Genomic DNA, 13,795 nt, shown 5'->3' with positions numbered 1-13,795 from the left:
TCTTCTTTAAAGTTTAAGCCACAATAAGATTGGAGATCCAGGCTTGATAAATCTAGCTGCTGTCCTGCTGGAAATGCAAAACCTGAAGAGAATCGAGTGAGTCCCTTTGTTTTGTTTGCAGCGATTCCAGTTATGGCCACAGTTAGTGGGGAGGCCCTGTAGGAAGCTCAGTGCCACCTTCACTTACACCATCTTCCACCTTCCAGCCTTTTCAATGTCATTGAAGGCCTGTTACAAAATCTACCGCACCGATGGAAGGTGTTCCCTGTCCTGCCCTCCCCGTGTACAGCTGGGCCTGGCAGCGACTTTTTCTGCCAGTGCAGAGACTCTCTGAGAGTGAAGGTTATGGCCACGTCCTTCTGCAGTCACCCCCAAACACAGCAGTGGGCATTTGCTGGCCTTCGCTAGCTGTTTGAACGCAGAGATCTCTGGCTCAGTTGCGTCCTGGAAGGTAAATCTGCAAGCTTGTGGGGAATCGTACAAGTCTCGGATCCACGCAGCACCTTGCCTCGTGCTGTGTAGGGTTCCCAGTGTGGTGACCCCCAGCGTTGCTACACTGCTTTCTTTTACTAGTGGAAGTAGGGGTGAAATTGAGAATTGGTCAAAGTGAGGACACAGTCTCTAGACAAGGCTCTCAGAGACATGGGTTCAAACTGTCTCTACCCCGGGGGAGCAGAAATTAGAGCATTCAGGCTGTTTATTATGCTCAGCTCTGGGGTATGCCTCGTAATTTTTTTGAAATTAAAAACCTGGAAATGACTTGGAACAAGAAAAGGGAATTCCCAGTTCTGTCTGGGAGAGGGAAAACTGCTTCTTCCCTCTGGGACCTGCAGGGGCAGAAGTGACTCAGACCTTGACAAAAACACACTACAGATCCCCAGGCCATTTTCCAGAGACCCATGTCTCTGGACACACCACTGCAGCTCCGTGTAGCCCATTGTTGCGGTGACCCAAGTCTCCCATCAAGCCAGGCAAACAGTGAAATATCTGAAGCAAAGTGTTCTGGTTCTTGCTCAGCCACTGAGAGTCTTTCATGATTATTTTAGCCTTTCAGGGAACAGCCCTAGTCCTGCTGGAGGGGAAAAGCTGATGGAAGCTCTTGCCTATTGCAAGCGCATCGAGGAGCTAATGTAAGTGTGTCATTTCCAATGTCCCTTCAGGAAGCTGGGCAAAAATCAGGGCATAGAAACCAGATCTAACATGGTTCCAGTAAAGCCAAAATCAGTTTTACCACCGATTCTTTCGAGAGCAGGGTAAAAACTCACAGGTGGTATATGGGGTAGGAATGTGTGGTGCTGGGTGTGGGAGGTTTGGGGATTGGTTGTTCACTGGAATCTCTCGGAGATTCCCAAGAACTATAGAGACTGTGTTAGTGGTGAAGAACTGAAACTGTGGTTTAACAGCCAGTGTCACAGGCATATGGCCTGTGTTGTGGAAGAAATCCTCATTAATCTATATGGCTGCAAAAATGGGGGGCAGATGACAGATAGAGGCTTTGCTCAGCCAGATGCATCATCAGTCATTCCATTCCAGACCAGTTTATAGAACATATGTGCCCTGCCGTATTAAATAAATAAAATGGAAAAAAGGAACACATGAGAAAAAGGTACAGTTAAAATGCTGGATCTATTCATATAACCTTCAGATTACAGTGTACTGGACTAAGGGCACATATTAAAAAGTGCAATTTCAGTTTAATTCCAGCTCAAGACAGCTGGGTCAGAGAGGGCGATCAGTGTGCTAGGAGCACACTGAAGTGTGAAGTGAGAAGTGAGAAGTGCCAGTCAGTTTTACCTCCCCGTTTAACTCCTGCTACAGGATTACAAAACCTTGTTCTTTCCTCCCACTCCCAGTGTCCTTTAAATCACGGACATTAGCTCCTTTCAGCATAGCCCCGTCTGCATGTGGGTGAGAAATGGGGGTCACAGATATGTGCGGGTGACACACAGGTGAGGAATGAGGCTCTGTAGATCACTGCCAGTAACATTTCATTTCTGCTCCTTCCAGACTGTCAAGGAATGTTTTTGGAGACGGAACAGCAGTGAAACTTGCCCTCTGTCTGCCTCGCACGACCAACCTCAAGATCCTGCAGTAAGTGGCAGCCTCTGCTCCAGGAAAGCGTATCCTGGGAATATGTGGGATGGTTGAAAAGAAGGCATGGAAGAAGGCATAGACTGCAGCAGTGCACCAGCCTCTTGTTCAGACATTATTTTAAGTGTCTCAGGATTCAGAAACCCTCCACAATTACTCTGCTACATCAAGTCACATCAACTATTCTTGCGTAAACTCTTGCACTGTTAACTTTAGAGATGACCCAGGCATTGTATATACAGTAAAATAACCCTTAAAATTGGTTTTGAGTAAGTTAGCTTCTAATGCCTCTGGCTGTCCTCTCCTTCTGGTGTAATGTAAGCATAAATATGAGCACCTTTTGCGGTCCCTCACTATTTTGTGCAGGCACCTCTGAGTCATTTTTCCCCCTGAACTCAGTGGTATTAGATTTTTAAACCTTTTATGGAAGTCTTTCCAGGGCTCTAACACATAGGACTTTCTCATACTGTTTTACAGTAGCAAAGCAAGAAACTGGTGAGCTAGAAGAGCTCACTGGGCTCAGTTAGCCTAATGGTGTGTCTTCCAGCCTGTGTCTAAAGTATCATCAGAAGATAACTTAGAAAAGGAATCCCAGTGGTGGGAGACTTTCGTCCTCTGGATGAGTTCTTGTCTTCACTGGATAGGTGTTGGAAAATCTGCAGACATGAGATTTCCCATCTGCTCTTTGTTCTTAAGGCCATTCCTCACACATCTCCAACTGATCCCACGTGCACAGAGCTGGAGGCAGACTCCGGGCAGTACTATGCAGCCTTGTGCTTTTACAACAGTTGGCTGACTGGGCTGCTTCATTATGAGCGTGAGCAAATCCAGTGAACTTGCATCTCCTTAGGGCTGAATGCTGTTGACAGCGACAGGAGCTATGTGATGTGTGTCCACATTGCTGGACCCCAGTGTTGCCTCCGTGTTTTCCAAGCCCCTTCACTAAGACAAACCTACAAGGATGCCAGGTTGAACTGGGCGCTGGTTCCAAAGATGTAGCAGTTATCTTCTTGGCAAGTTAAATATGAGCTTTTGTTACAGCTTTATTCTAAAATAATCCTCCAGTGCTTTTGTTTCTTTTGTTAGCTTGCAGAACAATAACATCGGGCCGGCAGGAGGGATGGAGCTGGCCAGAGCCCTGGTGGCATGTCAGCTGCTGGAAGAGATAAGGTAGGCCATAGCAGGTGCGCTTGGGATCGTGCCATGGCTGGTATCACTCTGCGGGTGGGAATCATTTCAGCTCACAGGCCTGACGCTGTCATGTAGGCTCTTTCTGTGCTCAGGTGGACTCTGCAGAGGGCAATCCCTCCACCCGTTCAAGACATTTTTCTCAGGATGAGAGGAGACACTCTCTGAAGGTCACTGCTCCCTGTGGGGCAGCTTAGATCACTTTAAATGTTAAATCTTGTCTGCCATTGCGGTTTGCCAGGCTTTGTGTAGCCACATGCCTTTGAACTACTGTATGTAGTAACCTGGGGAGTGATAGAATTTCTAAATAGGGAACTGAAAGAATGGAGGTGATGTGAATTAGCTTTTCCTCCTGCATCCTTGATGCCACTGTTCTTTGTTGTGTGCTTATTGTTAACCAACAAGTTGAATTAGGATGTTGGTAATTCAGGTGTGAGATAGGTTAGAGCAGGAAAGCTATTGCCATGGCTTGTGTTTGCTGGTAGATGAGAACAGAGCAGCACACCCTGGTAAAGGCTGGGAGGCAGTTACTGCCGCCCCCCGAGTCTTTCAGAGCCATGTCTTCTTCCCACTCTCCTGTACCGTCATTTCCTCTCAAGTTACAGCAGTCATTAACTCCAGTATAACTTCCTATCTCCAGTCTGACATGCAACACACGATGTCCTGCAGCTCTGTCCATCGTAGCCACTGGTGCAGCCCCAGCTTACTGTCTGGATGCAATTCAGTGCAGAATGGACTGATGTTGTGAGTTTAGAGCAGGGCTGTCGTTCCCGTTTTACCAAGCATGGAATTGACCCTGAGTTGCCATGTGCTGATCTGGCTTGTCCCTGCCGTCTTGAGTCCGCACTGAGACTGGCTACTAGTTACGGACTTGCTAATTCACGTAGTTATGTCTTGGTCATGGCTTTTCTCTGACTGTACCTACTTGCTCTGTGGCCACTCAAAGCTTTTCCATTACTCTTGCAGTTTATCAGAAAATGACCTTGGGGAAGGAAGTATCCGTGCCCTGTCCGAGGGGCTGCCATGCTTTGAACACCTCCGGAAGATCGAGTGAGTACCAGGGCACTGAAGGCTGCCGGGGCAGCGTGTGGCTGGTGTTGTTTGTAGTATTGCCGGGGCAGGAGCGCAGCAGATGGTGCTGGTGTGCCATATTCCCCACCGGTTCTGACACCAGCACATTGTGCCCCCTGTTTTTTTTTTCTCTCCCTGCTGCTTCAGCTTGAAACTCTGTGGAATCATGGATGATGCTTCCAAATCACTTTCTCATGGCTTCCGACAATGCCCTTCCATGGAGGAGATAATGTGAGTGTGGGAAAGGATGGGGAGACCCTTCAACACACAGGTCACTCTTGTTTTAACCTCTGCTTTTATTTTCAACTGCAGTACACTTCTAAATACTTACTGATACTTACCACTAAGTACTTTTTAGTGATAAATTTACTCATAACTTACAAGTTGACTAAATTCACTGCTAAAAAATTCCTGGTATAACTAGCAGCTTATTGGAAGCTGAAAGTGAAGAATTGAATGCATTATGGAAGAAACACTCATTTTCAAACTCTGCTCGTTATTCTTGATCTTTTAGCATCTGTTCTGAGAGGCAGGCCAAATTCTTCATCTTGTTTTCTGTGGTTCAAGTCTTGCCTCCATTTTTCTTACAAGGTGGCCACAGCTGACTCTCAGAGCAGAGCAGGAGCTTCTCTGTGCAATGTAGAGGCTGAATTGAGAGCTCAAAGCAAAGCGTATTCAGCCTGTAGATGAACAGGGGGTATCACCAGCTGCAATCTCACTCTCCACACTGAAATAAAAGGGGTTGCTCTGATGTGTGGATGCTTGAATGGGTTTTCAGTAAACAACATGGATGGGCTAACTGCATTCTGACGCGTGTTCACCTGCCCAAGAGAATCTCAGCAAGAAGCCTCCCAGGAACCTGCTCCAGCTTATATGTTTTTAAAAGCATTTTGCCCCATTGCACTACAGGGATGTTAATTCTAGTACACAGGATCCCATGGGGTAGGTAGCAGTCTCATCAATCCTGAGCTACCTGTAGCTTTAATGAAGTCTAACACTGCCTGAGGTGCTGGCAGGGTACAGACCTCCTATGCTGAGGTCACTCCTTTCAGGATAGGGATCTGCAAGACCTCGGCTCTCTAGGCATCTCTGCTGTGCCCAGCTGGGTGACGCTTGATTATCACACTACTTTTACGTGCGTCAGTTCTGCAAAGTACTCATGGATGGTTTGAGTAAAATGATGCATGGGTCAGAAGCCCACCAGGCTTTCCTCTCCCTCCCCCAGAAGGTATTTGTGTGGAGATCACAAATGTCTTAGGGCTCAGGGCATTAGGCCAAAGCCAGGATTTTATTGCCGGACCCAGGAGAGGTGACTTCTGTACCACTACATAGTTTGGTGGAGTGATGGGATGAGTAATGCAATATTCAGTGCATAGGTTTGTCACTTGCAGCGTGGCACTAAGACTAGTTAGCCCTGTGGTTAGTTTCTACTTCTGCATTATTAACAGATTGGCAGATGTAGGCTCTGGGGAGACCTTATAGCGGCCTTCCAGTATCTGAAGGGGGCCTACAAGAAAGCTGGAGAGGGACTTTTTACAAGGGCATGTAGTGATAGGATGAGGGGGAATGGCTTCAAACTGGAAGAGGGGAGATTGAGATGAGATCTGAGGAAGAAATTCTTTGCTGTGAGGGTGGTGAGCCCCTGACGCAGGTTGCCCAGAGAATCTGTGGCTGCCCCATCCCTGGAGGTGTTCAAGGCCAGGTTGGACGGGGCTTGGAGCAACCTGGGCTGGTGGGAGGTGTCCCTGCCCAGGGCAGGGGGTTGGAACTTGGTGATCTTCAAGGTCCCTTCCAACCTATGATTCTTTTAACAGTAGTGTTAGGAGGGGTCTGGTCTTGTCGGTAGAGGCACATGTGAGTTCCATCGTTGGGGAAATCAGAGTGATGCCTGGAGCGATATGCTGATACCCGTGAAATCCCAGAACAGGCCTTGAACTTGTTTGGTGGAAGGCCCCAATTCTCAAGCTGGATCCTGTCCTGCCTGGCTCCTACACATGATACGGAAATTCTGGAGTTCCCCAGACTTGGGCAGAGAAGTGACTCTGTGGGATGGCCCCGGGATCAGTCAGCTGAGTATTGTAGTGAAGCACTGGTGGTGCCGTGCTAGATTTGTTTTCCGGGTGAGAGGGAACTTGCCAGGCTGTTCAGCCAGTAGTAGAGAAAGGATCTGAAGAATTTTCTTACTTGCTAATGCACCACAAAGTGAAAAACCCAGCCTTTCAAGAGTCCTGCAAGCTATCCTTTGGAAGAGCTCAGAGCCAAGAGGCAGCTCTAAGAGCAGGTCTGAGAGGCAGCTTAGCTGCTGCAGTAGTTTAATACCGTCAGCAGCAGGAGGAGTTGCCCTGCCGTAAAGCTGTGTGCTCAGCAGTTGTTTCCATCTTTCCAGTCTCATTCCCTGGGCCTGCAGGACTCTGGAGATTAACCACGGTCCTCAGGCTCTGTGGTGACATTCCCTGGTGTCTTACCATACATGGAAATAATGTGGTGAAACTGAGGAAATTCCTCAAAATTACACTTGTAAAGCGGGGAAATGTTTACCTGTCGTCATAAGAGGGCGAAAAGCTCTTGTAAACAGTCTAATCTGTGAGGGGGTTTTATCACAGCACTGTTGTTGTTCCCCTTGTGTTTATCGACTGACTCACAGTTGGGACTTCTTGTGTGTCTTAGACTGTCTTGGAATGCCCTTGGTGACGGAGGAGCCCAAGAGTTGGCCACTGCTCTCCCAGGGATGGAAAAGCTGAGGATGTTAGAGTGAGTACAGCCCTGAGAGCAACCCTGAGAAGACGACTTGGTTTTCCTGTCGCTGAGCCCTCAGCCACAGCGCTTCCAAAAGGGGGTGGATATTTGGAACAATAACAGGCTTTTGCAGTTCAAATTCTTGCTGAGCATTCTTGCCGCATGCACCGAGGGCCAGCCTTGCTTGGGTGGTACGCAGCACGGAGAGGCATTTTTTATTTAAGGTGTTTGCAGCATAGGTATCTAAGCAGAAGCTAGTCTGTGAAGGCCTCCTGTTTGAGTCAGGAAAGACAAACTGGTACTTCTAGAACACGACTCATATTGCCTGATGACCTCAGGTGAGCTGCTTCCTGCAAGTTTTTACTTGTCTTCAGTGTCTGGGATGGTCTCGATGGGTACTGTGCTCAGAGTGCCTTCCTTTGTGAAGTCCTGCAGCACGGCAAGCAATCTGTCCCCAGGAAGGCCAAATTGTGGGTGTTGGGCCGTAGGAGTTCAGAGGAAGCTCAGCTGCAGCTCCTGTGCTGGAACTGCAGTGCAGCCAGCAGCTGGGGTCAATGTCGCCAGCTCATGTGCTGGCCCGGTGGCGTCACAGCCCGGCCCTATAAATGGAAGAGACTGTCATCTTCTGCAGAAGAACTGCTCCTGAAGCTTTCCTCCCCTTAGCCCTTTGGAATACATGGTATGTGTCTTCCGTCTCTCAGCTGTATGAAAATATTAGCCTGTGGGTCATAGGGTCAGGAGCTGAGTTCTGTTTGTCTCGGGCAGGGAATCTACTTAGTAGAGCCCGGCTGTTTTACAGGTACAAGCAGGAAGGTTGTGTCTGAGGCAGGAGGAGTTGTTACTACCATTTTTTGGCACCAGGCTCACGGTGGGATCTGTTAGAGTGCTCCAAGGGCAATAGATCTGCTTACAAGTCCTGTTGCTAGAAGGAGGTCATAGGGAACAGTGCACACGCACTTCTTGCATAAATAGGGCCATGGTCATAAAGATGAAGCTGATGCAAGTTGTATGGCATTGCTGTGCTTGTGGAAAAGCGTAGCTCTTCTGGGACAGGAGAAGGAGCCAGTGATTATTCAGTGGTTTTCCACTCTTGATTTGGTTTTGGATTTTAAAACTCTTCTTTGTTTCTAATACAGTCTGGAGAAAAATCGCATTGGTACCTGTGGGGCCACAAAGCTAGCAGAGGAACTTGCCAAGTGCCCGGAAATTCAATGCATAAGGTGAGCAGTTGTCACGGAGCTCTGTGGCTGGGTATCGGCTCAGCAAGGGGAAGTGGGGGTGACCAGTCTTGGGACAGGCGTGACCCATGCCGACCTGCTGCCCTGGGTTCGCTGGCGTGGAATAGGATATTGCAGGGGACACAGATGCAAGCCAAATAAGGTGAGAGTTTTCTAGGCCAGCTCCACCCCCTTAGAAAGTCCAGGGGAAAAGGGACTGAAAAGCTTATTGGCTTTAAATGAGGTCAAAATGAAGACCTAGTTGTGTAATGTCGCCATCAGGAAGTTTGTTGCGTTTTTTCCTGTAAGATGTCTTTCTTCCATTATATCTGGTTTCACTTCTCAGATACATTCCTGCCCTGTCCCACTCTGTCCTGGAATCCATATCTTGGCAGATACTTGGATGCCTGATTTTCCCCACTCTTTGTCATTGCTTCTCCAAACCCTGTGTATCAAACGCCACTAGAAACCTCTTGTAGGAGAGACCTGCTCATCCGTCATTCATTTGAAAAGTCACTCTTCTGAGAGCGCCTCTGGTGTCTCGCTGGTAACACAGGTCCCACAGCCGAGTGGCTGCTCCTCTCTCTGGCCCAAAACAGGCTCTGCTGTCCCCAGTAGTGAGAGCAGCCCGAGAGCCACCACTGAGGAATGTTTCTGGTCCCGGCTGGAGCTTGGGCCCCCTGCGTGCTTGCTCAGACTGTGGGCACAACACAGCACGCAGTCCCTTTGACTCCTTGGGGCACTCTGCTTCGTGCAGTAGAAGCCCAGTATGGGCAGCTGTGGGGTAGACTCCACCAAATGAGGCAGATGAAGAAGGGTGGCTCACATAAACCAGGTTGCTTGTGTGTAACTCAGTTCTTCCTCCCCTCTCTGAGATGCTACTGGTCTGAGGACTTTTCAAAGCTTTAATCTCTCTCCCAAGCTCAGTGAGTCTGTCTCAGTGGGCACGCAACTACTGGGTTGCTGAGATAGGGCCGTACCTTGCTCCTGTCTCACTGCTTTGACAGAAACCCAAAGCTGCCTCTTCTGCTGTCTTGGGCATGCTGCCTCTTCACGCACCATACTTAGCCCTACACGTTTGCTGTCGTTGTAGGCTGTGGGACAACCCTGTGCCCAAGGACCTCGCTGAGAATTTGACAAGCCAAGACCCAAGACTGTGTTTCTCCTTCTACTAGCAAAAAAAGAGCTCTTGCCTGACTAGGAATTGCTCTCTGTCTCCCACTGCCCTTGAAACTTGCACTGAAGAACCCAGGGAATCAAAGTTCCTACAGTTAAAAACTAGAACTATTAAGTCTTCCTTTGTTGCACTGAACCAAATGTGAACACTTCATGGTGTTTTGTTTCTTGTGAGCTTTTATTGTACAGAAAAGCAAAACACTGTAAAGAATTGCTGCGGAGAAGGCAGTGTTCTCGGTGTAAAAACATCAAAACTCTTCGAAAGGATGAGATGCATCTGCTGAGGCATTCAGAAAGCCAGAGGAGTATTTTTATTATCTTTAATCAAGATTACAACACCTACAAGGTCTTCCAGTAAAGGAATGCACATCCTCCCGGAGAGGACGGGAAATTATTTACAGAATTGTAAACTATTGACTCTGTTACAAATGCAGGCTGTTTGAAAATTGTATATAACTGTGTGCGAAATACCTCTATGATTTTTAGGCAAAAAATGGTAATATGTGGTTTCGTTTGCTTCATATCAGGCTCCTTTTCATACAGAATTGTCTCAGTTTCCTAGTAGAAACTTCAAGACTTCTGAAATTGCAAATCATTGCCCCAAATGATCAATATTTATACTGTGATAACACGGAAAGGCTGATAGCACTATAAATTTCTATGAGAAACTTTGAAGCACTGAGGTCGTAAAACAATTTGTAAGAAAACTGGGACCATTCTGTGCGAGAGAACGTGCATTACTATTTTCACGTGGGGTTTTGTACACATTGGGGGGGGGTTTTGGAAGACTCGATTGCACTAATCTCTTTGAGGTGAAGCGAGGAGTCAGTTAGCTTGAAACGTTGACTGCATGGTAGGTCCTTCAAGCCTCTGCTGTCCCCTGGATGCCAAAGCCTTCGTGGCGCTGGGCGATGGATGTTGGCCCTGTGGGAACTGGAGGGAGAAGAGCCCCAACACTGAGTTTGCTGCTCAGCGGGGGAGATGGACTGTAGCTGTCCCGACGCCAGCTTGCGTTGCAGAAGCGTAGCCACCTTGTTCTCACTATTTATTAACTTGTGTTGTCATGTTTTCCTTACCTGTCTGTGCTGTAAATATTTAATCCTTGCGGTGGATTTATTTATGGAATTTTGTTTACAGCAGTGTTTGCCTGGGGAGACGTAACTGATCTAATTTGGGCAGGGCAGGTGTTTGGAACGAGATGGAAACGCTGGTCCAGCAAACCTTTGGGCAGAAGACGTGGACAGCTGGCGCCTGTTATTCCTGGAGGAGCCACTGTCCTTATTTAAAGACCAGCATCAGGCTCTGTGAGATACTGACACTGTTGCGTAGAGGCAGGATGAGTTTTGCAGAGACTGTGCTCCGAAAAGGGTTTAAAAGCAACAACAAAGAAAAAAAGGTGGTAAAATTCCTTATCACGCTGTAGTTCAATGAAGTAATCAAGTAGCTGAGATTCAAACACTGGAATTTAGGAAAAGCTTCACCAAATGTGGCTTTTATTTTCATTCTGTATTTCCAGATCTAGTTAGCAGATGCAAATCTTCCCAGTGCCCATCAGCTGAAGAGCGAGGCACAAAAGGCAGCGTGATCACATACTGAAAGGTGTCTTGGGACTGTTAGCTCTACACAGCTTCCAAGGTGAGCGTGTTGGTCAGCTGGGCTCTTCTCAGACCCTGCTCTCCCAGGACTTCTTTTGGAAATACAAGAGGTTGGACCAAGTTTGCAGTGACAGTCCATTTTGGTCCAGGCTGTGAGCTGAAAATTCATTTTTTTCCTGCATTTGAAACATCATTTTAGTAGGACTAAGTGCTATGTGTGGGAAATAATCAAAGATTGAGTTTTACTCCACCCGTATTAAGAAGGAAAGTACTGGGATTGGACTTCTTAATGCCATTTATGATGCCAAATTTGTTGTCTTCGATAGTGACTATAGCCAGAGCCTTTTGCTGTTACTACGGGCCCGTGTAGCAGGGGGAAAAGCAGACAACATTTCTGTCAAACACATCTTTGTTCAACTCCATTGTATTGTCTCCTTGATGCAATCCGCTCCTGCATTTGAGTTTGTTCAAGTGTCACCATAATTTATTTTCCTTCTGTAGTGGTGTGAATCATGCCTTCTTGCTTACTGTTTTCCCTCCTTTTTTGATGGAGAAAAATGTGCTTTAACTGAATAAATGAGAACGCCGATACGATGAGTGCTTGGCTTTTCAAGTCAGTTTTGCTTTCTGGGTCTTGGGTGCTAACCCTGAATAGCTGCCTTGGGTAGAGAGATCTCTTGGGGTTGGATCGCATCGTTGGATTGTTTTCCCTTGCAATGAAAGGCAGGATTCAAAAATAAATAAGACCTGAGATTCCCCTGCGGTTCCCCTGACTCCTGAAGTTAGGGAGCGGTACAGCTATGGGATGAGCTTAGCAGTAACGGAAGAAGGCATGACATAGATACTGCTGCTGCAGCACTTCTCTGGAGTTGAGATGTTAAAGAGCGCCTGGGAAATCTAGATGCACGCCTGTGTTCCTCAGCTTCTCCCCAAATTCAGGCTGAGCTCCCAGACACGCATCTGTCCGACCTGAGAGTGGCCATCCCAGCGCAAGGGACTCGCAGGTCATCACAGTATCTTTTCCAGAACACCAGGTGTCAGCAAAACCCCAAAAATGGGAAGCAGTTGTGCATAGTACAGCGATTTAGGCTAAAAGCGGCCTCTGTGCTGTACTTTGAATGCGTGGGTTGCATTTAAAAAAACAGAAAAAAAAAAAAAAAAGAGAGAGAGCTTTGGATTGAGTTGTACGTGAAACACAAGACAATCGGTCCCTAGTTTGTGTCTCAGCATCGAATGCCAAGGACTTTTGGGCCGCCCTTCCCCAGCGTGCTTCCCATTCTCATTGCGCTGCTGCTGCCCATATTCACAGCTTGCCATCGGGTCTCAAAGTTTCTGAGGGGGAACCTGAAGGCTTGGTCCAGTTTTGAGGGGTTAAATGAATCTTCTGGCATGTGGGAAGATGTTGAGGCCACTGGAGATTGTGTGTGATGGCTGAATACCAAAGCGATTCCCAAATAGATAATTAACGTGGGCCATTTTTAGAGCTGTTACTATTACATTTCAGATTTATCGCAGTCCAAAAATGGAAATGTATCAGGACGCTCTGCACACCCCTATTGTTTCAGGCTGCCTGCAGCTTCCGGAAGACAATGTCTGAGCTAGTCAGTGCTGGCACAGAAGGGATCTTGCTGCCACTGAGGCCAGATTTTTAAAAAGAAATACACTGCTGTAAATAAACACGCTGCTGGAGGGCGGTGAGCAGCCTGGCTTTGGTGCTAGGGCGCAGCCGGAGCCAGGCTGGGCAGGGCTTTCGCACACAATGGCTGCGGCCGCTTCCTATAGCTGGAAACGCAGCCGCTGGTTCCCCTCTGCTAACACCAGTTCCAGGTAGCGCTGAACCCGCTGGGACTTGGAGGCGTCATGCTGGGCGGGGGAGAAAACATGGGGAAAACCTGATTTTGGAGAAAATAGGCACATTGGCATTCATGAAATACTGGCTGCCTCTCCCTGTTTTTTCCCCCCAAGGCAACATTTTAAGCCACGGGCATGGAGGTAGGAGGGCAGGTCTGGCACAGACCCCACTTCTCCCACTGAATTCCTCTTTCAGGCACAACCTCGTCTCTTCCTGTGATGGTTTCTGGCCGGGATTACACAGAAAGAAGGGTTTTGCTCCTAAAAACTAGGCTCAGCTTTCAGTTGGACGTTGCCTGCGCTGATCAGGAGCATCTGTGACCCGTGAGCCCATCGTGCATCCCCTGCCCCGCTCCTGGGGTGCCGGGAAGGGAGCAGGGGGATCTCATCCATGCTGAAAACTGACTTGGTGCTTTGAAACTCTTCTGCCTTTAGCAGCTCGAGCTGCAGGAGAGGGGAAAGCTGGCCCGGGGGGGAATATGGGACTGGCTTATTTTGCCCATGATCTCCAAAAGTAAAAGGCTCTGTACAAATAAAGAAGGTTTATTTGATCTGAAGCCTCAGGGTGCCAGTCTTATTACCCTGTCTCCATATCAAAAATATCTATATAAACATCCCTGACAACTGATGATGTCTCCGTCAAGCGTCAGGCAAGGTTGTTAACGGTGGGTGCAAACCCCGGTGGTACCAGGCTGGAAGGGAAAGGACACCGGATCCTCAAGTGGAGCAGGGGGACGGGGAGGCGCAACACTGGCCGGTGCGGTGGCTTGGGCTCCACTTTTGGGACACGCACTGGGGGCCTGACAGTTTTCCTTGTTTGACCAGCTTTTTACCCCATGGGGAAGCAGCATCAGCGAACTGCAACGTGGA

General features: G+C 48.1%; 1 protein-coding gene across 1 annotated transcript in view; it reads left to right on the top strand.

Annotated features, from left to right (window-relative positions):
• Nucleotides 1-9,478, top strand: part of NLRC5 (NLR family, CARD domain containing 5) — a 51,706-nt gene extending 42,228 nt beyond the window's left edge. The window contains exons 39-47 of the mRNA XM_009894490.1: nucleotides 13-96; nucleotides 1,047-1,130; nucleotides 2,008-2,091; nucleotides 3,178-3,261; nucleotides 4,246-4,329; nucleotides 4,498-4,581; nucleotides 7,018-7,101; nucleotides 8,223-8,306; nucleotides 9,397-9,478. Of these exons, the coding sequence (XP_009892792.1) occupies nucleotides 13-96; nucleotides 1,047-1,130; nucleotides 2,008-2,091; nucleotides 3,178-3,261; nucleotides 4,246-4,329; nucleotides 4,498-4,581; nucleotides 7,018-7,101; nucleotides 8,223-8,306; nucleotides 9,397-9,478 (754 nt within the window). The remainder of the gene's footprint in view (nucleotides 1-12; nucleotides 97-1,046; nucleotides 1,131-2,007; nucleotides 2,092-3,177; nucleotides 3,262-4,245; nucleotides 4,330-4,497; nucleotides 4,582-7,017; nucleotides 7,102-8,222; nucleotides 8,307-9,396) is intronic.
• Nucleotides 9,479-13,795: the final 4,317 nt, after the last annotated feature.

This window comes from Charadrius vociferus, unplaced genomic scaffold, assembly GCF_000708025.1.
Source record: "Charadrius vociferus isolate BGI_N301 unplaced genomic scaffold, ASM70802v2 scaffold621, whole genome shotgun sequence".
Taxonomy (NCBI): Eukaryota; Metazoa; Chordata; class Aves; order Charadriiformes; family Charadriidae; genus Charadrius; species Charadrius vociferus.
This window is presented reverse-complemented; position numbering and strand designations above follow the sequence as displayed.